The 24,384-nt window shown below is 43.0% G+C and overlaps 1 protein-coding gene across 3 annotated transcripts in view; it reads right to left on the bottom strand.

Moving 5' to 3' along the window:
* The window catches only part of LOC138302123 (probetacellulin-like), a 525,314-nt gene that overhangs the window by 105,454 nt on the left and 395,476 nt on the right, over nt 1-24,384 (bottom strand). The window contains exon 6 of one of the 3 annotated variants that reach the window (XM_069242497.1): nt 18,027-18,094. The exons of the other annotated variants lie outside the window; for them this stretch is intronic. Within the exon in view, the coding sequence (XP_069098598.1) occupies nt 18,034-18,094 (61 nt within the window). The 3' untranslated portion in view covers nt 18,027-18,033. The remainder of the gene's footprint in view (nt 1-18,026; nt 18,095-24,384) is intronic. 3 annotated transcript variants of the gene reach the window in all.

The raw sequence follows: 24,384 nt of genomic DNA, 5'->3' as shown, positions 1-24,384 counted from the left end.
CCATCTGCCAAACTCTAAATAGTGTCTAAGTTCAAGGTGCTACCTACCCCTTTAGTCAAACATCACTGAGTCCTCTCATAGTGAAGATGATATAAGGGAGACCATATTAGTAGTGGCACAAGTAGAGGAAGCTAAGATCGATAACTGTTGAGAAAGAAAACACTCACCATCCTCAAATTTGATAGCAGTGATTGAGTTTTTTATGAACTTCATTACAGAATATCTAAAAACATTTCAGTCCTCTACATAACTTATACAAAACCTCTGCTTCCACAAGCACCCCCAGCATTGGAATACAATCTTCCAGACCCTTTCAAATATTTAGAACAACAGCTTAAAAACCCACCTGAAGTATAAAAATTGCAGTGTAATGTAGTAGTAGTAGCTTTATTTCGGTAGGAAAAAAATTACCATAAAAGCACATAGACAATTACATAAATTCATCTAAAAATATAATAAGAAAAAGGAGAATCATAAAATCTCTCACTACTAATAACAAGAGATAAATAGATCAATTCGAAAAAAAAAAGCCTACTTTAAAAAATAGAATATAATATAACAAGAACCCTGAGTTGCGGTGAAGTCGGGGAACATGGGGGCCAGTTAGAGAGCTGGCCCGCGAGCTCTCCATCGGACGCGAGGCGTTGGGAAGTTACGCTGCGGCGCCGGCGTGGATTTAGAGCCCGGATCGAGGGAAACTGAGCGTGTGAGCCGCAAGGAGCTCTCAAGCCGCGTTTGTTTTCGGCCCCGGACGGGTCGTTAAAAAAAAGGGAATACAGTGGGTAAGAAAGACGCGCCAGGGGAGACGCGCGCTCCGGCGAAGGGTGACGAGGAGCGGTGCTGGAAGCGCGCGACAGACTCCAGCATATGGGCAGAGGCTGCGAGGGGTGTGCGCCGTGGGAGACGCTATACCTCTCGCTGCTCTCTTTGTGGAGGATTACCAGAAACTCCTGGGTTTTCTCTCAGGAAAAACCTGGGTGGAAGTTGGAGGAGAGGAGTTGGGGACTGCACAAGAGGGTCACAGTGTATGTTGCCGGTCAAGCGTCGCCCCAGGGGCACCTGGGCAGAGGTCAGTGAGTTGGAGAGTGTAAAGAAAGGTAAGCCTGGCTCCCTGGGGGCGAGTATTACTCCCCATTTACCAGTAACGGCTATAAACAAAAACAGAGGTGAAAGTGGATTTGAGACTTGCAGCAAAGGTGGTGAGAGGAGGGGGGTTGAACATAAAGTACTACCCCTGGAGGTGTCCCAATTTTCTTCAAAGGAGGGTCGGGCTGATCCTGCGGGGAAAAGTGAGTTTTTGATTACTAGATCCTTTCGGAATACAACCCTTCCCCCGCAGGGTATGGCTGATGTTCGATTTTCTTTAGGTGGTCTGGGGTCAACACAACAATTTGCGGGCTCTGATAGTAATATGTTAGATCAGTTAGCTGAGGAACCAGTAGGACAAATGGAGGCCTCTTCTGCCACACCAACTTTGACGGAGGTAGAGGTTATTCCCTCAGCCGTTTCAGCGACTAATAGCTCAGACGTGGAGGAATTGCTAATTTCTCTCACTAAAGAGATTAGGGAGAAGTTTGAGATCTCAGAAAATAATCAAGTTAAAATTGAGGAAGCCTGTGAAGTGTTGGAGAGCAAAATTAATTTGTTATCTGATACGCTGGGTAAGCTGGACGCAGCGGTGGAGGCCCAGGAAGAGCGGTTGTTAGTACATTCTAAGGTTATCTCACAGCTAAAACTTGGAGAAAAGATGTTGCAGGGTAAGTTGGAGTCGTTGGAGAAAAATAGGAGGAAAAACAATATTAGGCTGCTGGGACTTCCTGAGGTCTTTGAGGGGGAGGATCTTAAAGGGTATGTGACTTCACTGATCATGGAGGCTATTCCGAGCTTAGCTTCTTTGAATTTATTGGAGGATATCCAAAGAGTTCATCGGGATCCGTTTAGGAAGAACCCCGGAAGGAAAAACCCCAGGAGGATTTTGATAAACTTTGCTACATATACAATCAAGGAGAAAATCCTGTCCGAAGCCCTTAAAATCGGAACTTTCTCTAAAGGAGATTGGTCTTTTCGTGTGAGAACAGATGTGTCTAGAGCAACGTTGGATAGGCAGTGGGAATTGGGGAACTTCATGCAAGAGCTTCGATCTCTTGGGGCCACGGTACAGTTAAGGTTTCCGGCTGCTTTATGCATTATGTGAAGAAACAAAATGCACAATATGAGAGATCCGGGGGAGGTCAGGGCTTTTATAGGGCAGATTAAGGCGTCTCAGTAGGAAATGGGAAATGATGTCCGACGGAGAGCTCAAATAAGGATAGCATGATGATTATCCTAAAAGAAGTAGGGAGGGTTCCCCTGGGGTGGGGTTTTGGTTGGGTACTGGTTTGGTGGGTGGAGGGGTGGTTTTGCACTGGGTGTAGGGGCATGTGGGCACAAAAAGATAAAAATAAGAGAGTCCTCATAATTTGTTTAGATAGGAGGGGGGAGGATAGTGTCCAGATTTCTTTTTTTTTAAATGACTAAGTACGGTAGTTCACAGTTAAAGATTCTCTCATGGAATGTTAATGGTCTAAGGGTGATGCATAGAAGGAGGAAGATTTTTGAATATCTAAGACTGGCCGAGGAAGAGATAATTATACTGCATGAAACTCATTTACAATGAGAAGAGTGGGAAAATTGGCTTAAACGAATGAAATGGGTGTTATATAGTGCATGCTCTACTCAATCTTGTGTAGTCAAAGGTGTGGCAATTTTGCTTAAAAAGTCTATAAGGTTCAAGGTAGGAAATGTGCAAGTAGATTCCAGGGGTAGATGGGTAGTGGTGGAAGTGTGTGTATATGGATACTGGGTTACAGTGGCAGGTTATTATGGTCCAAATTCAGACGATCCGACACCATTTCAAGAATTATATAATATCTTACTTTTAGCTAGGTATCCGGTGGTGTTAGGAGGTGATTTCAATATACTGTTGGATCCTGCTCTAGATAAGTCCACCCCTCGGGGTACGGTTAACTCACCTAAAACTAGGTCACAGGTGAAGCAAGCCATGCTGGATTTATGATTGGTAGATATCTGGCATTGGAAAGGGGGTGAAGGATCTAGATATACATTCTATAATAAAAAAAATGGACATAAATCTAGAATAGTTTTTTCTTAATACATAAGAGCTTATGTACAGATGTGATAAAAGTAGCTCATACCCCAGCACACCTTTCGGATCATTCAGCTTTAAAGTTACATCTGGGTATTGAGGTGGAGAGTTCGGGTCCTAGGTGCACAATAAATCGCTCTTTATTTTTAGATGATTCAATAGTGGAGGTGCTAAAGAAAGATACGAGAGAGCATTTTGATTTGAATCGTGGATCACCAAGTTTATGGTGTGTATGGGATGCTTATAAGGCATATATTAGAGGGAGACTTATTAGTTTGGCGGCCTATAGGCGTCGAGAAGAAAAAGAGAAGTTGGGAAGTATTGAAACATCTATAAATGCCTTACAGGCATTAATGCACAATGCACGAAGAGAAGGGAAGGAAGGGCGACTAGAGGGGTACGTCAAGAGGAAAAAGTACGGATGGAGTTAGATTTCTTTTTGGAGAATCGTAATAGATTAAAGTGGGAAAGTAGTCGGTACGCGCATTATGAATATGGAGAAGGGTGCAGCAAATTGTTAGCTTGGAAGGTCAAGTCAGATTACTCAAATAGGTATATTTCATCGATTAAATTGGATTCTGCAAGTCAGCCTTGTGTGGAGCAGTCAGAAATAGAGAGAGCCTTTGTGTCGTTTTTTCAAGAAATATATACGGTGAATCTTGAAAACTCAGGGGAGATGATTAGAGCATTTTTTTAAAAAGCCCATCTCCATGTTTTGGATGAATCGGCAAGGCAGTTACTTGGTAGTGAGATAAGCGGGGGAGAGCTTGTTGAAGTTATTAAAGCTTTGAAGAAAGGGAGGGCAGTTGGGCCTGACAGTCTACCAAATGAGTTATATAATGTACTGGGGGAGGAACTTATACCAATTTTACTGGAATTATTTAATTCTATGCTTTTAGAGGGGGCACAGGTACCTAAATCATGGAATGAAGCTATAATTTGTTTATTGTTAAAACCAGGCAAGGATTCAATGTTATGTTCATCGTACAGACCTATCTCATTACTAAATTCAGATTACAAGTTGTATACAGGGATTCTTTCCAGAAGATTAGGGAAAGTTATAGGTAACTTGGTTCATCCAGATCAGAAGAGTTTTATGAAGGGCAGACAGCTTTATGAGTTAACCCATGATTTACTTGCTGCAGTAGATTTAGCGTTACAAGAAAAGGCTCCCTTGGCGGTTTTGACTTTTCGATGCAGCCAAAGCTTTTGATCGTGTTAATTGGCTCTTTTTGCAGGTTGTGATGGAATCAAGTGGACTGGGAATTTCTTTTATTAGGGCTATTAGGGAACTGTATAGATACCCAACTGCAAGAATCTTGGTTAATGGTTTGTTGTCTCAGGAATTTAGGATTAGTCGGGGTACTCAACAGGGTTGTCCTTTGTCACCTTTGTTTTTTAATTTATACATTGAACCTTTGGCAATCTTGTCACGGGCCTGCAGGGATATTCCCCCTTTTCGGAGTGGGGGTTTGGGAAAAGAAAGTAGCATTATATGCGGATGATCTGATGCTGTATACTAGTGATGTGGCAGGCTCCCTACCTATTATTAGTACATTGATGGAGCGGTTTGGTGGAATTTCAGGTTACAGTATAAATACAGAAAAGACGGAAATTAAGTGTATGGTCTATGTTTCTCCGTTAGTTAAACAGGAGATTAAATATTTGGGAATCCAGTTTACGGCTGATTTTAGTGATGTGGCTAGGGTTAATTTTGACAGAGTTTATATGGAAACTAAAAAACTTCTAAAGGCATGGGCTGCTCTTCGCCTTTCCATAATTGGAAGATCTAATATTTTAAAGATGTGCATTCTTCCAAAGTTTACTTTCTTATTTAATACTATTCCTTTAGAGTTCAAGTCGGGTTGGTTTCAAAAACTACAGGGGGACTTATCTACATTTGTTTGGGCTTCTAATGGAGTAAGGATATCATGGAAGAAGCTAAGTAGAAAGAAGGAGTGGGGGGCATAGCATCTCCAGATGTTTATAGGTACTGTCTTTCCAACTAAAGAATATTAGAGTGTTATTGAATAAGAAGTCAGATTATTCATCTGTCTGTAGAGCCTTGACGGCGCATCTTGCGGAAGGAGCTGATAATTTTCTATATAAATTTGGGCATCCAAAGTTTTTTAAGAAGGTTCGCTTGAAGATCCCCAGACATGCCTGTAAGGTCTAGATGAAATTTCGGAAGGAGTTAGGGAAAGCTTATTATTGTAGCTCTGCTCCCATTTGGGATTCACCAGGTACCCCTGATTGTCTTATGGATAAGTTATCAATTCTGCTGAGAGTTAATGGTGTGGTAAGATGGGGGCAGATCATGGAAGACTCCAAATTAATATCTTGGTCTGCATTACAGGAGTGTACAGGTGAGACAATTTCCAAGTTCAAGTATCTCCAATTATCTAGTTGGGTCAAGTCTCGCCAAGTAGGAGAAATAGGGAGGAGTTCGTGGGAGGGGAAATTAAATCAGACATGTATTAAAAATGAGATTGCCTTTTGGTATCATGTGTAGTTGGAAGTAGTAGAAGATGTTTTTTCTCTCCCTGTGTTGAAATGGGGGAAGATTTTTCCTACTCTAGAAATTACTTCTTTATGGCAAAAGTCATGTTCTGAGTTGTGGTGTACTATTAAATCGGCTGCATTGGAGAAGAATCATCTGTTTACATTACATAGGGTATATTGGTCACCAGCTAGATTAACGGCCATTGGGAAATCCAACAAAAATTGTCCGCGGTGTGGGGAAGCCAATGCAGATGATGTTCATATGTTTTGGCAATGTCCAATTTTGAGTAAGTACTGGGAGGATATAGGAAGTATTTTTAAGGTAATTTTTGGTAATAATTTAAGAATAAATCTCCTTATGGTAATGTTTGGGGTATGCGATCCAGATCTAAAGGTTCAGAAAGTGACTGTGCAGCAAGAGCATTTGTTGTTTGTATTAATGCTTTTGGCTAGACGGGAAATATGTTGCAAATAGGTGAACACATTACCCCCCTTTGTTCAGGACTGGAAATCATCAGTAAAACGGTTATGTAAAATGGAACAATTTGGTCCTCTTACTAGAAGAGACAAATTTTGGGTGGATTGGGAAAATGTTTATCAGTAGTTAATAAGTCTGGAGTGTGTTTAGATGTGTAATTTTCAGTTTTCTTTCTGAATTCCTCCTCTCAAAAATTAAGTCCAATGATTAAAACTCCCTCCACCTAATTGGGTGTTGCTTTGGTATGATCACACCCTGAGTAAAACAGTAAGATGTGGTCGATGGCAATCGGGGGGAAAATTGGTGTGTGTAAGACAGGTGGTGTGGCCCAGTAGTATTGTGGGCCTCGCCCTTGGATGCATACATCAAAGGCCTTTGGCTCTTTCTTTTCTCTCTCTACCAAAGCGAAGGTGGTGGAATGAGGACAAAAAATAATAATAATATAACAAGAACATTTAAAACTATGGTAAGCAATATTAAAAATGACTGCAGAATCACAACACATCACATATTCTCAGCTGAAAACTGGATCTCATAGATCCTCACTAAGATACTAGTTTTCGATTTAAAATCACTGGCTTATAACAGGGATAGTACTATATATTGTGATTAGTGTTTCAAAGAATTGCATCTGACGGGCCACATTGCCTACAGAAATTTAGCCACTGCAAATGCCACATTGCCATGGGTATCTGATTTGAAAATCCTAAGGGCTAATGTCCCATTCCTAAAGCCCAAGGATCTGCACAATGGTATAAGCCAACCTGCTCTCTGCTTCGAGTAGGCGGGGCAACAGAATAAAACGTGAGCTGTATGTTCAACAGCTCCACATCCCATCGGACATAAGTCATTGACTGAGGCAGGAATTGACCATTTACAAGTAAAAGAGCAAAATGGTAGAGTTCCCATCCTGAATCTAATATAAAATGCACGTGCTAATGGAGATACAATCAAGTCCATAAAATGCTCAAATTCATAATGACATTTCAAAGATAAAAAACTATTAGTTAAACTAAGTGAGGGGACATTTGCTAGTTTTTTCACTTGAACACTCAACCAATATGCATCCTTCAAAATCTGTGCAGCATTTTTGGGAGGTGAAGAGGGTCTGACCGAAAATCCCCCAACCCAAGACTGAAGAGAGTTTCTCTAACATAGCTGCACCACCTGACTTTCTTTGAGGCTTGCGTACTCATCAGGGCACTAAGCCCAGCTCTGTATGGGGCAAAAATGTCCACGGCCCAGATCCTGATCCAGTGCATCAATGGCCTTAGGGCAGCTATATGCGAAATGGGGTGGAGATTCAAATCCAACCTAATGGGCGGGTAGGGGAACTTGCCGGTATTTTTAATAGCGCTTTCCAAATCAATCGAATTACAATAACCCCAAAGCTCTGCACCATATAACACTCCACCACTTGCTTGAGCTTTATATATTTCTATCGCAGGAGTAATCACGAAGCTGGGCGATTTAGCAGCATATCTTAAAATGCACCCAGATTTTTGTTTTAAACTCATAACTGACTTAGATATATGTGCCTGCCATTTATGGGAATCTTCCAGTCTTAATCCCAGGTAATCGAAGTCAGTTACTCTTTACAAAACCTCTCCTTCCAGATATACCTTCCTCCTTGTTTTATGTTTAAGATGACCAAACTATTAATTTCCAGGACATGATTTCTACAAAAACCCGTAAACTTCTCAAGTAGATTGGTAAGACCTAAGGAGGTTTGAGATAATAGCAAAGTATCATCTGCAAACAGCAGGCAGGGAATCCTCACCCCCTCTATTTTGGGTGCATTGCTGACAATCTACTAGGTGGGGGATACAGGTGTTGATAAACAACAGAAAGAGTGTGGGGGCCAACACACATCCCTGCCTCACTACTATATGTATCGCAATCTCACCTGTTAATTCCCCTTTTGTCCCCCATCTAATTCTGGCATAGCTCCCAGAATACAGCTCTATCATAAGATTTACCAAAAGCCTGGCATTCCAGCTTTATTCATAACTTCCCAAAGTTTACTACGTGGGACCAGATCAAAGGCAGACTTAAGGTCAACAAATGCAACATAGAGTTTCCTAGCCTCCAGGTCCACCAATTTCCATTTAATCATGAGGAAGCGAAAAGCCTGGTCAGACGTGCTGGTCTTCTGCCTAAAGCCTGCCTGTAACTGGCTCAGTGCTTGGTTATCATTCACCCAATTCCTTGAGCCTGCTCAATACCTGGTAGCAAAATATTTTTTATAAATTGTCCAAGAGGCTAATTGGTCGATAGTTTCCCGGTATGTCCCTCTCGCCTTTTTTATAAATAGGAACAAAAATTGCTCCCTTCCAGGTTTTAGGATGAATCCCACTAGCCAAACCGGCATTTGGCAACTTGTTAATATAGGAACCACAGTAGACTATATCAGATTTAAACATGTCCACGGGTATGCCATCCAACCCAGGGGCTTTACCAGATTTTTGAGCTTTAATGGCAATCACAGTTTCTTTGAGAGAAAATGGGGTTAAGCTAGATGTAGATGGCGGCTCTTCGCTGGGTTCGTTTTCAGGAACATGGAAAGTGTCAGGCTCACAGCTATACAACTCAGAAAAAATGGATTACCCATTGGTCAGGGAAGATGTGGCAATCTGGTCTAGAATTTTCGCTACGCTCCTTTCTGGCAAGGAGGGTCCGAAAGCAGTAGAAATCTTTGTCCCTTGCCGCCTTCAATAGCTCCTGCCAAGATGTTTCTTCCCATTGTTGTTTACTAATCTTAATTGCTGATGTGTATTCGCGCCTAGCATAATTTATCTCGGTTCTATCTTTTCGTTTTATTACAGTTATAAGGGTTACTTTTAGCGCGCTTACATATCTTACCAAACCATCCATTATACAGATTTGCTCCAACGCATTTATTCGCACCACATGATATAACAAATAGCTCTTTCATAGCAAGGAAAAAACCCTCGTGCAAGTCCATTACTTCATTCAGGGAGCTCACAGAGGAACTATGGGGTAGTGGATGAATTGAAATTAAGTTCCAGTATTTTTCCCATAGTATATTTGAGTTTCTAAATGAACTCCATTTCAAGGTACGCTTATTAGAGGATACCTCTAGAGAAGAGGAAACGTTGTGAGATAATTGCGGGTCTTTTTTATTACAGAGCTGTCTGTCGTATATTACCAAAATGGGGGCATGATCACTATTATCTGATCCCCCACCTTGAGATCTCTGATAATATGCCATAGTCTTACATCAATAAGTACAAGATCGAGAGTGCTGCTATAGGACCCTCTTAAATACATAGGTTTAGCAGGGACATCTGACGGGAATCGACCATTCCCTGGGCGACGACCATGGGTTAATATAAGATCTATGACCTGCAGAGCCCTGACATTGGATTTTGACTGCTTTCGGTGGGATCTATATGGAGGGATATTCCATTTCAAATCCTCTAGCTGTGCGATTTCTGATTAGTGTAATGTAATTGGCCCACCTTGCTGCAAAAAAATACATTATACACCTTGTTACAAACTCTAGTGCACTACATGAAGACTAGTATTAACATATCTTTAAAATTATGACATAATTTTACACAAGGCCGGTGTGAGATGACATTTTCTCAAATATGTCATATCTTCTGCCAAATGTGTACAGCTTCTTTGATTAACTCAATATGGCATTGACTAGCACCCTGGTCCTCTATCTGTATGCCAATAATTAGTGGTTTAAAAAAGTCCTTGTGACTTAGAATAACCTTTAAGATGTTTGAAAAAAACCCACATAAGAAACCAGGAAAACATAAGTGCTCTCTCTACTATAATACCCATTAGGCAGTCTGAAAGTAGTGGGAAGAGAGATTCTAAAATATACCCTCTCTGGTGTTCACTTGCTTGAGCGTCGGAAACCATGATGTTAAGTTAACCCAAGAAAACTAGATGCAGAACCCTGCCACTCTACACTTTCACATCACTGTACAACACTTGAAGATAATGTATAGACATTGAAGACTCTTTACAAATAATACCAAAACCAGCATGCAGGAGCAAAAGTAAGAGTCAGAGGAACCTATCTGGAAAGGTGGGAGAACAGTTTGGCATTCCCTTCTTCCTTCCCTCTCCCCCTAAAAATAATTCATCCTTGTGAATAACCAATTACTTGCTTTTCAGAAATGCATGCAGAAACATCCTACTTAGTAAAAATAAAAGTTGACCATACAATGGGTGATCAATAGCACACGTTCTGTGAGTAACTCAGCCTTTTATTTAACTATTTTGCCTATGTGTACTGGTTATTTAAGGAAAAAACTCAAATTCATATATGGATCATTAAAATGGCCTGTCACACAGAAACCTATTTCTAACAGCCGCATTCCAGTAGATCTGCCTCATTAAAAAAAACTATAACCTATTAGTAATACAAGTTTCCCAGTATAAATACATGACTCCAGTTCCTTATCCCGAGGATACCCCAGATAATTAGGGTTCAGAATGGATATTTTGCTCAGAGGAGAAAATAGTTTGTTCACCATGATGTAAATTGCCCCTATTTGGAAGATTACAAAGAAGGAGTTTAAATTCAATCTTAGTCCCCATCCTGGTCAATACACTGCTCTGCTTCCTGTAGCTCCACCTTGCAAGCAGAGACCTTTCCCTGGCTCCTCTGAACTCCTGACCCCTGCCAGGAGTTCGAAGCCCTCTTCCACCCGCAGGCGTCAGCCTGCGCCTCATCCCTGGTGTCTAGTGGGAGAGCTCTGCTTTCCTACTAGGCTACCTTCTGCCTCTCTTCTCCTCCTTTCTCTGCTTTGCTCTCTGCTCTGCTTCTCTTCTGTCCTCTTTCTCGTTTTTCTCTCATTCCACTCTCTCTCACTTTCGCTCGCCCCCTCTCGCCGCTGCTGTCCCTGCGGCCAGCCCCCTTTTTGCAGCCAACGCTCCCTTTTTCGGGCAGTTTTTCGCTCCCACCTCCCAGCTGTCCTCCCCTCCCCCCACCTCCCCACTTAATGGCGGCCGTTGCGCAGCCATGCTGCTGGTAAGCCAAAGGCATGCCAGAGGCAAGCCCGTCTGCACCCAGACCACGCCCAGCACCAGAACCTCTGGCTCCCGTCCTCTCCACCGCTGCCACACACGTCTTCACTACGATGACGTCAACCTCTGCGCCCTCAACACCAGCTGCTCTCCCACCTGCCTTCAAGCCTCCCTGCAGACCGCCCATGGACCCTTCTCCTTCCGGAACTGTACCTTCACCAGCCTCCACGTCAACGACCCACCCATCAAGCCAGGAAGCAACCATCTCAGATGTATCCTCCTCAACACCCGCTCTGTCCACAAGCATGCAGTAGAGCTATGGAATCTACTTGACTCAGCCTCCCCAGATGTTGCCTTCCTGGCTGAGACCTGGATGAACCCTTCCTCAGAACCTGACATCGCCATAGCCATCCCAGACGGCAACAAGATCACCCGCAGGGACCACTCCAACAAACCAGGAGGAGGCATCACCACCGTCCACAAGAACACCCTGAGGATCACGACCAGCACCGAAGACACTCTCAGCACTGCCGAACACCTGCACTTCCAGGTCCACACTGCCCCAAACAACACCCTCCGAGGTCCCTCATCTACAGGCCCCCCGGCTCCAGGCAGCAGTTCAGCGACTCCATCACCGATGTCATCAGCACACACGCTGTTGCATCCACTGACTACATACTCCTTGGGGACTTAAACTTCCACCTCGAGAACACCAACGACAATAACACCGCCACCCTGCACGACAAACTCCCCAATCTCGGCCTCAAACAGCTCGTCACGACACCAACCCACTCCGCAGGACACACACTCAACCCTATTTTCTCCGCCAGCAATCACGTCTCCTTCAGCCACACCACAGAACTCCACTGGACAGACCTCTGCTGCATCTACTTCTTCATGAAACCCACAACACACCACCACCCACAACGGACCTCTTACCCATTGACGCCACCGACACTGACACAGCTGCCCGCAACTTCAGGCAATGGGTCGACACCTGTGCAAATACTCTCGTCCCAATCAAGAATCCCTCCAACAGACGCACCAACAGAAAGGCCTTCTGGCTTACTGCCGACCCCCACGAATCTAAGCAAACCTGCCGAAAGCTCGAAAGAAAGTGGCACCAAGATCAGACTCTGTACAACCACACAGCCTTCAAAAACGCCATCCACTGACACTACCAACTCATCCGAGCCGCCAAGAGAACTGCCTTCAAAGACCGAATCAACGACAGTGCACACAGCCACAAGGAGCTCTTCAATGATGTGAAGGAACTCTCCAACCCTGGCTCCAACGCCAACGACATCCCACCATCCCAAGACCTCTGCGACTCCCTATCCCCCTACTTCCACAACAAGATTGCAGACATCCATGACAGCTTCAGCACCCAGACCACCCAGACCCCCCCGTCAACCACCAACACCAAAGATTCACCTCCAACCAACCTCATACTCTCTTGGACCCCCATCAATAACGACAACACCCTCGAAATCATGAACACCATTCACGCCTGCTCTCCCCTCTGGTGGTAGATCATTCTCACACCTCGCCACCAAATCGTGGAACACTCTTCTCACCCACCTGCGCCAGACCGAAGACCTCCTTACCTTCAGGAAACTTCTCAAGACCTGGCTGTTCGAGCAGTATCAGCACCTCCCCCCCTTCCTCAGTGCCTTGAGACCCTCACGGGTGAGTAGTGCGCTTTACAAATTCCTGATTGATTGATTGAAAATACTTTGAAAGTGGGGTAGAATTACCTTCTTAAGAGTCAATCTTTCTTATTGCCACATTTATCACAAACTTTGGACCGGTGGCTAAATTCATGTCCTGTTTTAATACATATTCAATGAATTTACATACACTATGCGCCATTCCTATGATATTTACACTGATTTGATCACAACTGTACCACTGATGAAGGGTTTTCTCCTAACTGATCACTGTTACTAATTAACGTTTTTAGAAGATATTAAATTTGATACTGTAAAGACCACAATTTTGTTTTTAAAACAAATGATTTATTGTGCTTCCATATATATCAATATGGAAAGATGGGGATAAAAGACATAAAATGAAGAGATGTATACGTTTTGCAGATGTTATACTGGAAAGAGTTAGTGCCTTTGATTTCTTAGGGATAAAATTTGAGGATTCACATAATTGCCATGCTCATTTACAGAAATCATCCATGTGTCTGAAACAAAGGGTGGGTGGTATTTTGAGCTATGCAGCTAGGTCTCCCAGATTTGCTATTACCCCTGCTATAGAAATGTATAAATCTCAAGCCGGAGGGGGGGTGGGGGGATGTCCTATATGGAGTAGAACTATGGGGCTATTGCAACCTGGAGGACCTAGAAAGAGTGGAAAACTATTTTCTGATGATGCTGCTAAAGGTACCTACTAGTACTCCCACTTTGCCAATCCGAATGGACTTAAATCTTTTTTCCATCATACATACTGCTGCTTTAAGGCCGCTTTTGTGTTGGATTCGGATTTGGTCGTCAGATTCTTTTAGTCCTTATCGATCTGGCCTGAGTAATCTGGTGGGCACTGGCCCTACCAACAAAATCAGGTGGTGCACCTATGTGGAGCAGACTTTTTCCAATCTTGGGTTGGGCAAATATTGGTCAGATCTGTCTTCTATCCCGACAAATGCCACCCAGATTGTAAAGGATGCCTATTGTTTAAATGTCCAAGCATCCAAATTAGCAGAAGCTTCTACTTCTACTATGATTAGCAGCTTCCTACAAATCAAATGCTACTATGAGTTTGAGCACTATATGGTTGCAATATTATCTCCACTTGCACAGGCATTGTATATCAGATTTAGATTTAGATTAGGGTCGCTACCTCTATGCACCTTAAACTACAAATGGTCCAATTCCACTAACAACTCCAAGTCATGCCCAATGGGCTGCGGGATTGATGAATCTGTTATCCATGTTCTTTTCCAATGCCCTCTATATACCAACCAGAGGGCCCGTTGGATCATCCCGCTATGCAAATCCATGGTCTTTAGGAATTATTTACCAGCTTTAAGTACACTTAGTTCGGATCCATCTGTGACAACGGCATGCTTCTTGGCTAAATTCTTTGAATCTATCTGGCACTTTTGGCTTGGAATTTTAAATTGTCAACCTTAGTTTTATATATTTGCAGCAGGAATTGCAATTTAAGAGTTCAAGCGATACAATGTATGATTAGCAGCATACTTTTAGATGATGCATTGCCGTTTAGTATCTTTGTATATATTTGATTATTACTGGTATATTTATTTACATCAATATTTATTTTTTGTTCTTTTTTTCATTTAATTGCATTTTAAAGTTGCACTCAAGGGCAAATGCCTCTATGTTTTATCTTTTTTAATACTCAGCATTATGCTTTTATGGTATATTTTTACTGAAATAAAGCGGACTTGATGATGATGACGAAAGATGAACTCACCGATTTAAAACATAGTATTTAATTATTTCATGCTACATCCTGAATTTACTATTTGTTATTCAAGAACACCAAAGGAACAGCAGAAGAGCTTTTCATTACAAATAATTGCGGTCCATACTCATCTTTGCTTTACTTGGGCCTAGCCTCGTTCGTCTAGCCACACTTTCTCTGTCAAGTAGCATGAAGGTGATCAGTGTAAGTGAACAACACCTTCCACTGGTTACATAACAGAATCTAGCTGAGGGTCACCCATTAAGAAATGTGGCTCCTGCTCTGGCTAGGTGTTTCCTTCACAATCAAATGGAAGCCACTTTAATCAGTGGTATTGGAAATGTCTCTTTAGCCAACTCTGAGAAGCCTAAAACTAATGGAAGCAGATTGAAATATATCATCTGCCTGCAAGGACTGAAAACCTGTGGAAAATCTCACTTCAATGATCGAAAAAATGTCTTCACAATTGCACGAAAGTGTCAAAAATAATACTTCAATTATTTCAAATGTATGTTTTAAAGAAATATACAAAGAAAGATCTAAAAAATACAACACCCCAAGCATTACTAGGCATCTCACAACAAAATCCAGCCAGTCTCTTGGTAAAAGGTCAAATCCAATAATAAATTAGTGGCAGGTGCTCAAACTGATAGTTCCTTTCCCTGTTGCCAAACTTGGAATATCTTCCTTTAAACTCCCCAAAACATAAGAATGTTTAAGTCAAGAGAACACAATCATAAATGAAAATAATGAAGACAACAACGAAGAAATAAAACTAGATAGGACAGTATGCTCCAACATTCAGCCGCAATATACATTGGTATTTATGTTTCTAGAACACTACACTATCTACTGCAGCTAATACATTTCCTGGTCCTATTTGGATCCCTAAAAGGAAAGCTCTCCATGTTTGGTCAAGTAAGGAATCAGTTCAGATAGGTTTACATCCACTAGGCAAAATCCCCCATTTGTGTTACCTACCCACTTTTCTTTCTACTTGTGGAAAGCTTGGGGGTAAAACTACACAAATGCCCATCACCCTAGGAAACTTCATATGAGTCTAGATCATTGGTAGATAAAAAAAGGCATTCTCCATTGCAGAAAGGTGCATGAACCACCATGACATCACATAACAAAACATACAGAAACAAAATCAGCATGCTACATGGTGCTTGCTATCTGGAATCCTTACCACTAAATATTCCAGCTCATTAACAGATTTTAGTAGTGAAACATAATGGCTATCTGGAACTCCAGGTTCGAAACACTTAGGCAAAGAGTTCTATTTTCGCAAAAGCTAAATCTATTGATAGTCTACAGGAAATGTGGGCTTTTGATTAATGAGCACATCCAGACTATTTTGTTATTTGTAAACGTGCATCTCTAACACTTTACTGCCAATAGGGCAAACTTTCCTTGTTTGCACAGGTGCACCGGGTGCAAACAGGGAAAAGTTGTCCTAAGGTGATGAATGTGCTGACCAGCGCCTTCAAGTGAAATACTGAGCAGCTTTTTTAAAACAACCCACCTGCACTTTCAAGATTTCCCCCTCAGGCAGGGGCAGCAAGTGACTACACTCGCCTTTAGGGAGACGTCTGGGGTGTCCATGGGACCCCCTTTCATCCTTGAAGAGGGCTTCCTTCAGGGGGGTGTACTGACAGTGTGCCACCTTTTTGTGGCACATTGCCAGTGCAATTCCTGAGGGCATGTTTGCCTCTTTACCTGCATCGGTAATACGGCGCAAACACAGAGTCAAAGGGACTCCACATTTGTAAGGGGCCAGGCCCTCATGCAAATGAGGGAACAGACACAGCGATAGTGCTACATGTTCCCAAGAGCCATCAGTATTAGAGAAGGAGCAGCACAACCATCTCTGGCACCTTCTGTAGTATAAAAGTGGATGGGGGTGCACAAATCAGGCTCACACACCAGCTGCTCCCAAAGGGAACTTCCTGTAATAAGAGACCCTGGTTTGTTGTCCTTTGAGTTGACTACTTCCCCTCAGCAACGAGTTGTTATATTTTTTGCAGTGAAATATAAATTATGTAATGCTGCATACGGTTTAAATAGTAGCTGGTGTTGGCAGCTGATCATCTAGTTTAGCTAAGTATATTTCATCTCCAACACTTAGTGGCTGACATTAAGCGGCCTAACAATGACGAATTGTAAATTGGTATGGAAATATTTGGTTCTGCATCCAAAATCCATTTATTTATTATATATTAAACTATTGGACCCCCCCGGTGATCCTAATCGACTGGCATTATGGAACCTATATATTCCTCCTGGAGTTTTCAATTATACCCTTTGGACAGAAATTATGTCTGAAATCACCAACACAATCTCCAAATAAATGTAAGATTAAAAGTATTTAATTGTTTGGGGAATTCCAGAAAACAAAAGAATAATGCAAGAGCGGATACGAGGAAAACGTTACTGAATCACATAATACAGCTGGGCTGTATTCTGATCAGTAGTACAAAAATAGGTGACCAGCTTTCACATAAACTTCAAGTGGTGGTACAGTTATTTATCGCATCCTTCCGTATGGCTAGTTTTTTCCCCCGATTACTTTGATATAGCCGTTCAAACCCAACACATTATATTGGTGATATCCATTCATATTGCTGTCAAAGGGTCTTATGCTAGGAAATCAATGCTTCGGAAAGTGTGGATACCAAAGAGGAATAGTTAATATTTTTGGACTCCACGTGCAATTTCGAAAGTTAACTCCTCATGAATATTGCTTCTTTGTTGTCGATGTACTCGATAAGTTTTACGAATTGGCTAATATATTGTGACAAATATTGGAGCTTGTTCACAAAGATATCTAGGCAGACATAAATCCCCAATTCTACGGTGACGAGGGTCTCAGAAGTTAATATAAATTAATCTATTAACAAACATTTCAACTATGGTTTAACTAGTTAATATGCCACATCAGAAGACAAATAAGCCAATATAGAAACTAGGGAAGCCCAATTATGGAGCTCTCAAAATACAAGACATGTTTGGCGAGTAATAATGAGTCTTTCTGGTTCTTTAATGCGAAAGATCATTCTCCTCCCAGAAGGAAAGTGGTATGTTATCTAAATGGTTTATATCTTACAAATGGAGTCTCTAAGGTCAATGAAAGAGAATTGCATTTTCCCCTAGACACAGAAATTTCCCCTCCATCTAAACAAATACAATTGGTACCAAAGAAGTTAGATTAACAAACGCCCCAGAACCTGATGGACTGCCTATTGTGGTCCTGAAAAGTCCTGTGTTCTGGGCTACCCTATTGGAAGCTGCATTTGCAGATTGCTATAAATCAGGTCCAGTGCCAGTATCATGTAAGAAAGAGATTTTACAAGAAAAGGTCACCTAGAACCTCAAAATCACAAGCAATTTGCACAGACTAATGTTACACACTCACTTAGAAATTCAGAAGACAGCAGAAGTAAAACCAACCTTGTTCTTAGACATCACTGTTATTTAAAAGGGTCAGCTGACTTATAGTCCTCTTTTGTCTGCAGAAACTGAAAAAATATACAAGCATCAGTCAACAATATACACACTACTGCTGCTGTAATCAATTACCAATCTACTGACAAATAAAATGAGTTTATTTGAATGGTCATGAATAATTTAGACATTTTAACCGAGGCATGTTGAATAAAGGGCAGTACAGTATTGTTTACAGCTGTAGCTCTTTAGTCTTCATAACAGTAGACTTGAAGTGTCTGCTGACAAGGCATCTCCAGCAGGCTGCGCTAGTGGGCAGGGCCACTACCTTACAAATGGCTATCAATTACCGTGTAAATTGTTTAATTGCATAAAAGATTCAGGAGGGGAAGAGGGCCAAGAAAAAGCCACGTAATTTACTAGTATGTTGAAGAGAACACCAATGTATCTTGTGAACTGGTGGAAGGGTCCTCTGGGAGCTTAAGAGGAGTACTACAAAGCCATCACTCATAACTAATATGTAAGTGAATGGGCCACGTAGCCTATCAGTTACCCCTGTTAGGGGTATGTCTTTAAGCAGTGGTAAATGCACCAATTCAGACTTTAATATTTTTTATTTTTCCAGAAACAAAGTAAAGCATAGGGTACAGAACTTGCCCCAGATACATAAGAAGACAGGCATCCATCACAGTTATTGTCATTCTACACATGATCTCTTTCTGAGGTAGGCATTCAAAGTATAAAAAAAAATATTCATGCAGGGAGCGCACATTATTAGACACATGAATACACATTGTATGACAAAGAATACATACATTTAAGGCTCATCCATTTATCCAAAGGGGAGTTTGTTAGAGAGAAGCCCCTCATACCAACAGAAGAAACGCATAGGGCACGTTTTCAGGGAAGTTATTCCTCTGATGTGGCCAAGATACTTTCAACTCTTCTGAAGCCTCTTGAAAAGTAATGAACTCCTCCCCAGGGAATAGGTCACCCAGGGTTTCACAACCTCCTAACTCCATCTCCAAAGAGACATTTTATTAGTTATCTGTATCAATGGCTGCAGACACCAAATCAGCAATTTTCTGGACAAACGAGGTTTCGCAATGTTACTTTCAGTTTCCGAAACGTTGGCCACACTTTGGTGTGGTGAAAACTAATGCGAAACCTTTGGGTGATCCAGGAAAGTGATACATTTGAAAAAAGTAGCAAAATTCTGACTTCAGCAAGGGGTCATTTATTTTTAGATTCCCTAAGGTTTTCCGTAAGAAACTAACTGTTGAAATAAATAAATATTGATAATGAGGAGGACATAAATCGCAATTTGTGAAACCAACCAATTTACAAAAGCAATATGCCATTTATCTACTAGTCCCTTTCTGGTTGTGAGGATTTATAGGATTTGTAGGTTCTCCAAGAACCAAAGGTACCGAGAGCCAGCAACTGAGCTGCACCGTACAATGTTTTTTTATTTTGTACCAAGAATTTACCAATTCCAATTAGTGAAATATGTAGAGTGAAATTCGGGTATCAAGGATACCTATGTATTTTTGAATTGGAAACAAGATATAAAGTTTGGGAGCAGTGGTTATTTGTACATCTCAAAATTTGTGGGTATTCATACAGGCATATGATCAAGGGTATTTTTCAAAATGTCTTCATTCTTACTCACTGGCTTGCATTTGGAAGGCACAAATAGATCTAAATCCAAATGCTAACATCACATGTTCTACTATTACATACTCCCACATGTCTTCTGATAACAATGGTACCTCACTTGCATGGGTAGGTCTAGTATCTGCAACAGGAAATGGGCCAAAACATAGGATGGACGCATCGCATTTTTCCACTGAAAACGTACACTTTTTTTTTAATGTGGGTGACTGTGGATTTTGGGCTCAGCTGGCACCTACAGAAACCTAGCAAACCTGTCCATTTTTGTAAACTAGACACATAGGGGAATCCAAGGTGGGATGACTTGCGTGGCTATCACCAGAATATTTTACCCAGAACACCTTGCAAACCTCAAATTTTCAGTACAAGAACATTTTCCTCACATTTCTGTGATGGAAAGTTCTAGAATCTGTGAGGAGCCACAAACTTCTTCCAAGCAGAATTCCCCCAAGATTCCTGATAAAAAGGTACCTTTCAAGTACGTGTGTGCGTGGGGGTAATGACTAAGTGCTCACAACAGGAAATGGGCCAAAACACAGAATGGACAATCATTTTTCCACTCAAAACTATCCCTTCTTGTTAGCTGTGGATTCTGGGTCCTAATGCTGCTGCCACCTAGGGGAACCTAGCAAACCTGCACATTTATTTAGAACTAGACAACCAGAGTACAAAGGTGTGTGACTTGCTTGTCTCTCACTAAGTATAGTTACCCAGAAGCCCTTGCAAACATCAAACTTTGGTTAAAAAAAAATCACATTTTCCTCAATTTAATGACACAGTAATTTCTGGTATCTGCAGGGGGCCACATATTTCCTACCACCCTGAGTTCTCACTTGTCCCTTAATAAGAACGGCATGCCACTTGTGTAAGTGGGCAATGAAACCACAACACAACGCCCTGAAGCACTACAGTATCTGGTGATGTGCTGCTGTTCCATCTATGCAACCTACGGACCACAGTCAACAGACCTGATCACTCAGCGGGATACTGTATCCGAAAGACCTGCAGCGTGGGGTCTGAGGACCCATAGGTGGAGAAATCACAAATGGCCTGGAGCTGCCCAGACAGACAAAAGCCACACTCCGTATCTAGAACAGATTATACAGAAGCGACGCTGTGCCCTACAAACTGCAGCATCTATCTGTGTATTAGCTACCTCGGACGTAGACACAGAGCTGAGAGATTCTGATGGTGACAATGGCTCCTTTCTTAAAACGCCTTCTGAAGTTGCGGTTCTCTGCTCTTCCCCAGTGACGCCACAAACAGCAGATGACCTACTTTGAGCTCACTTAATTGCTGCACACGGGTCACTCAACTGGACATTCCCTTGTGGCATTGCTTTAGTGGTGATTGAAAGACCAAACCTCACTATGTGCCAGGTCTACTAGCACGTGAACTTATTGATCTGACCTGGCCTGGGGTTCTGCAACTCTGCCGCTTTCCACAGCCAATAATTGATGTTCAGTCTGCATACTATCCCTTGTTTCCTACACTGAATGTTACCACCCACATCCATGCTGCTTTAGGGGTCCCATCCTTGAGCTTATTGGGTACCACACACCCTCTCCACGCCCTCTACTTGTGGGTACTGTCTCCACGCACGCCGCACAGGTGTTTTGATTGTTTGGACAGATACCAGTTGTCCCTCTGCTCTAATGGTATTTTTTCATGTTACCTTTTTGCCAGTCGTTGGTTTTAAACTGTGTGTGTTTGTTTCCAAATGGAGCCCGGATTCCCCCCGTCCCGTTCCCCTCCTTCTCCCCCCCAGCATATCCCGCATTTCTGGGAGTGGAAATTTGAGACATTACCGAGCCACTGACACACTATGAATCCTACCACCATTCTCACATGGAATGGGCGAGGCATACACTTGCCAGCACACAGATATTCCATATACACATATTTTAAAAGACACTTGATTCACATAGCGTTTTTACAGGAGACTCACCTTGCACAGCCAGAAATCTCTAGCCTGTAGCGGTGTTGGCAAGTAGGCTATTTGCAACAGATCACTCCTCCTATGCCAGAGGGGCCCTTGTCCAGATCAGACTGGGCACGCCATTTGTGGCTGATGATTATGCCATTGATACACAAGGGCGCTATATACTGGTGCATGGCCGCCTGGCCGGCCGAGCCATGGTGTTACGCTCCGAGTACAGACCAAGCCTCCTTTCTCAACACGTTATCCGCCCCCCTCTCTCATTGGAGCGATCTTTCTTGGCTGATAGGGGGTGACTTTAATACTATGTTGGATCCTGATATGGACTGTTCTTTTCCACCACTGCCTACTGCGCCTTCCGTGGTGGCTGCGCGAGCGCTGCGTACCTGGCTCCAAAATTGGCAACTGATAAATATATGGCGCCAACGTAATGCTGATACTAGGGTCTACTCGTTTTACTCGGCACTGCACCAATAACATGTCCGACTTGACAGAATATTATGCACAGCTAACTTAAGCCCCGCAGTACTAAGGACTGACTATTTAGGCTGCACTCACTCTGATCACAATCCGTAGCTTATGCAACTGGGATGGGGCACTTCCCCTCCAGCTATTCCCACCTGGCAGCTCCTGCCAGAGCTATTAGAAGATGCAGTATTCAGGGCATCACTAGATAGAATGATTCCCGAATATTTTGAACACAACAATGGCACAGCATCCTCTGGTCTTGTTGAATGGGATGCATTTAAAGTCTCTGTCAGGGGGCACTGCATGGGCATGCAGTGGAATCTTTGCAAATCCACTGAACGCGACCTGACTCGAGTGTGGATATCCCTGATATTCCATGAACAAAATCCTGCACAACACCCCTTGGTGACTTACCGGTTATGTTCTGCCAGAGCAGAACATACATCCTTGTCAGAGAGGTTGCGCTGCCTCAACTATGCAGCCTACTCTGCCCGCACACATTCCACAGCCGACCGGTCAGGTAAGCTGCTGGCCTGGCTCATTCGTCAAGACCAGGATCACGTTCCTATTGTGGAGCTTCGCTCTGCAGTGGGGGACATACTCCACACACCCCATGACATACACGCCGAGTTCACACAGCACTACGTGACACTTTATCGCCCCTCTGCAGAGCTGGACATGATAGCCTATGATTAACTTTTCTCCCTGACCCCTCTACCCCAGCTGACAACTGACCAACGCTGCGCTGCGGGAAAAAACCCTGGACCCTGATGGCCCCCCTTCTGACTTTTATAAATAGTTCTCTACAGTGCTCGTACCTCGCCTTCTCCTTCTTTATGAGGAGGCACTACAAGAGGCATCCTTGCCTGCATCGCAGCGGGAGGCACTTCTGGTATCACTCCCCAAGCCCAGCAGATACCGGAGGGAGTTGGGCTCTTACGGACCGCTAGCAATGCTCAATACTGACAAAAAAAATTTCGCCAAGGCCTTGGTGTTGCGCCTGCCACCTCTGGTACCTCAGCTGATTCACCCTCACCAGAATGGCTTAGTGCCAACCCGCGACACTTCCCACAACATCAGGCGCTTATTCAGAGTCATGAGGCTGTCCCCTCTCCCCACTGTTATTTTCTCTGGTGATGGAGCCCCTGGCGGTGGAACTTCGCAGGAGGGGAAGAGACATGGAGTATCCCACTAGGTGATGGCACACATACCATATCTTTATATGCGGACAATCTTCTTTTGTACCTTAAGGACATTGATAACGTCCCTGCTGAAATTGCGAATATACTGCACCAATTTGCTAATCTCTCCGGATTAAGAATTAACTGGGCAAAATCATGCCTCTTTCCCTTCAACCCTGACTTGCCAGAGCCGCGCCTACAACTTTCTGGGGTTCAAATCCCCTGGGAGCCTAGAATGTTGAGATACCTGGGTATCCACATTTTTCACAATGAAGAGGATCTCCATGATGGCAAACTTAGAAGAGTAGTGTCATCTATCCGTGCACAGATGAACTTTTGGCAAACTCTCCCGCTTTTGCTGTAAGTTGGTGGGGCCGGAACTCCGCCACACGCTGTGGTCTTGCCCTTCTTTAGGCACTTATTGGCAAGGTGTGACAACACGCTTATCAGCTTTCACGTCGCGCCCACGGTTAGCTGCTTGGGAATCTTGTATCTTGGGTCTTTTCCCACGAATATGAAAAACACAGAGCTTTGACAATATTTCTAGACCTTGGCCTTCTGACGGCCAAACGCTTAATTACCAGGAGATGGAGGGCCCCTGAGACCTCATCCATTGAGGCATGGGAGGATTCTTTTCTGGTATGGGCAGGGGCTGAGGGGATGGCCCTGAGATGAAAGGACACCTTGGGCTTTCGTAAGTTGGGACGAGATGCTGACTCGACTGCGAGAATCGGAGCATGGCACGAGCATAGAGGAGGCAGGCGCTCACACTATCGAATTGGTGATGGAATAGGCAGTTCATGCACTGGGTTTGCAGACTAAGACTTTACTGGTGCGATTCCCTGTTACTGTTACCTTTGATTGAAGCAGGTTCCCTACAAATTGCATTAAAGGTGGCCCCTGGGACCTAGTGAGAGAAGTGCAAGTGGACACAATGGGGTACTCTTTTAGATTGCAGGGGGAAGCGTTACAACCGGACTCCAAGTTTAAAAAAAAATTGTTTTAGTAACCTTACAGTTTTATATAATGTCAATGCTGAATCTTCACATTCATAAGCTGTTATCTATGTAAGGCAATTATTACATAGATGCCCCACGGAGAC

Source organism: Pleurodeles waltl, chromosome 6 (genome assembly GCF_031143425.1).
Source record: "Pleurodeles waltl isolate 20211129_DDA chromosome 6, aPleWal1.hap1.20221129, whole genome shotgun sequence".
Classification (NCBI taxonomy): domain Eukaryota; kingdom Metazoa; phylum Chordata; class Amphibia; order Caudata; family Salamandridae; genus Pleurodeles; species Pleurodeles waltl.
Note: the sequence above shows the minus strand (reverse complement) of the source record. Positions and strands in the feature narration are given on the sequence as shown.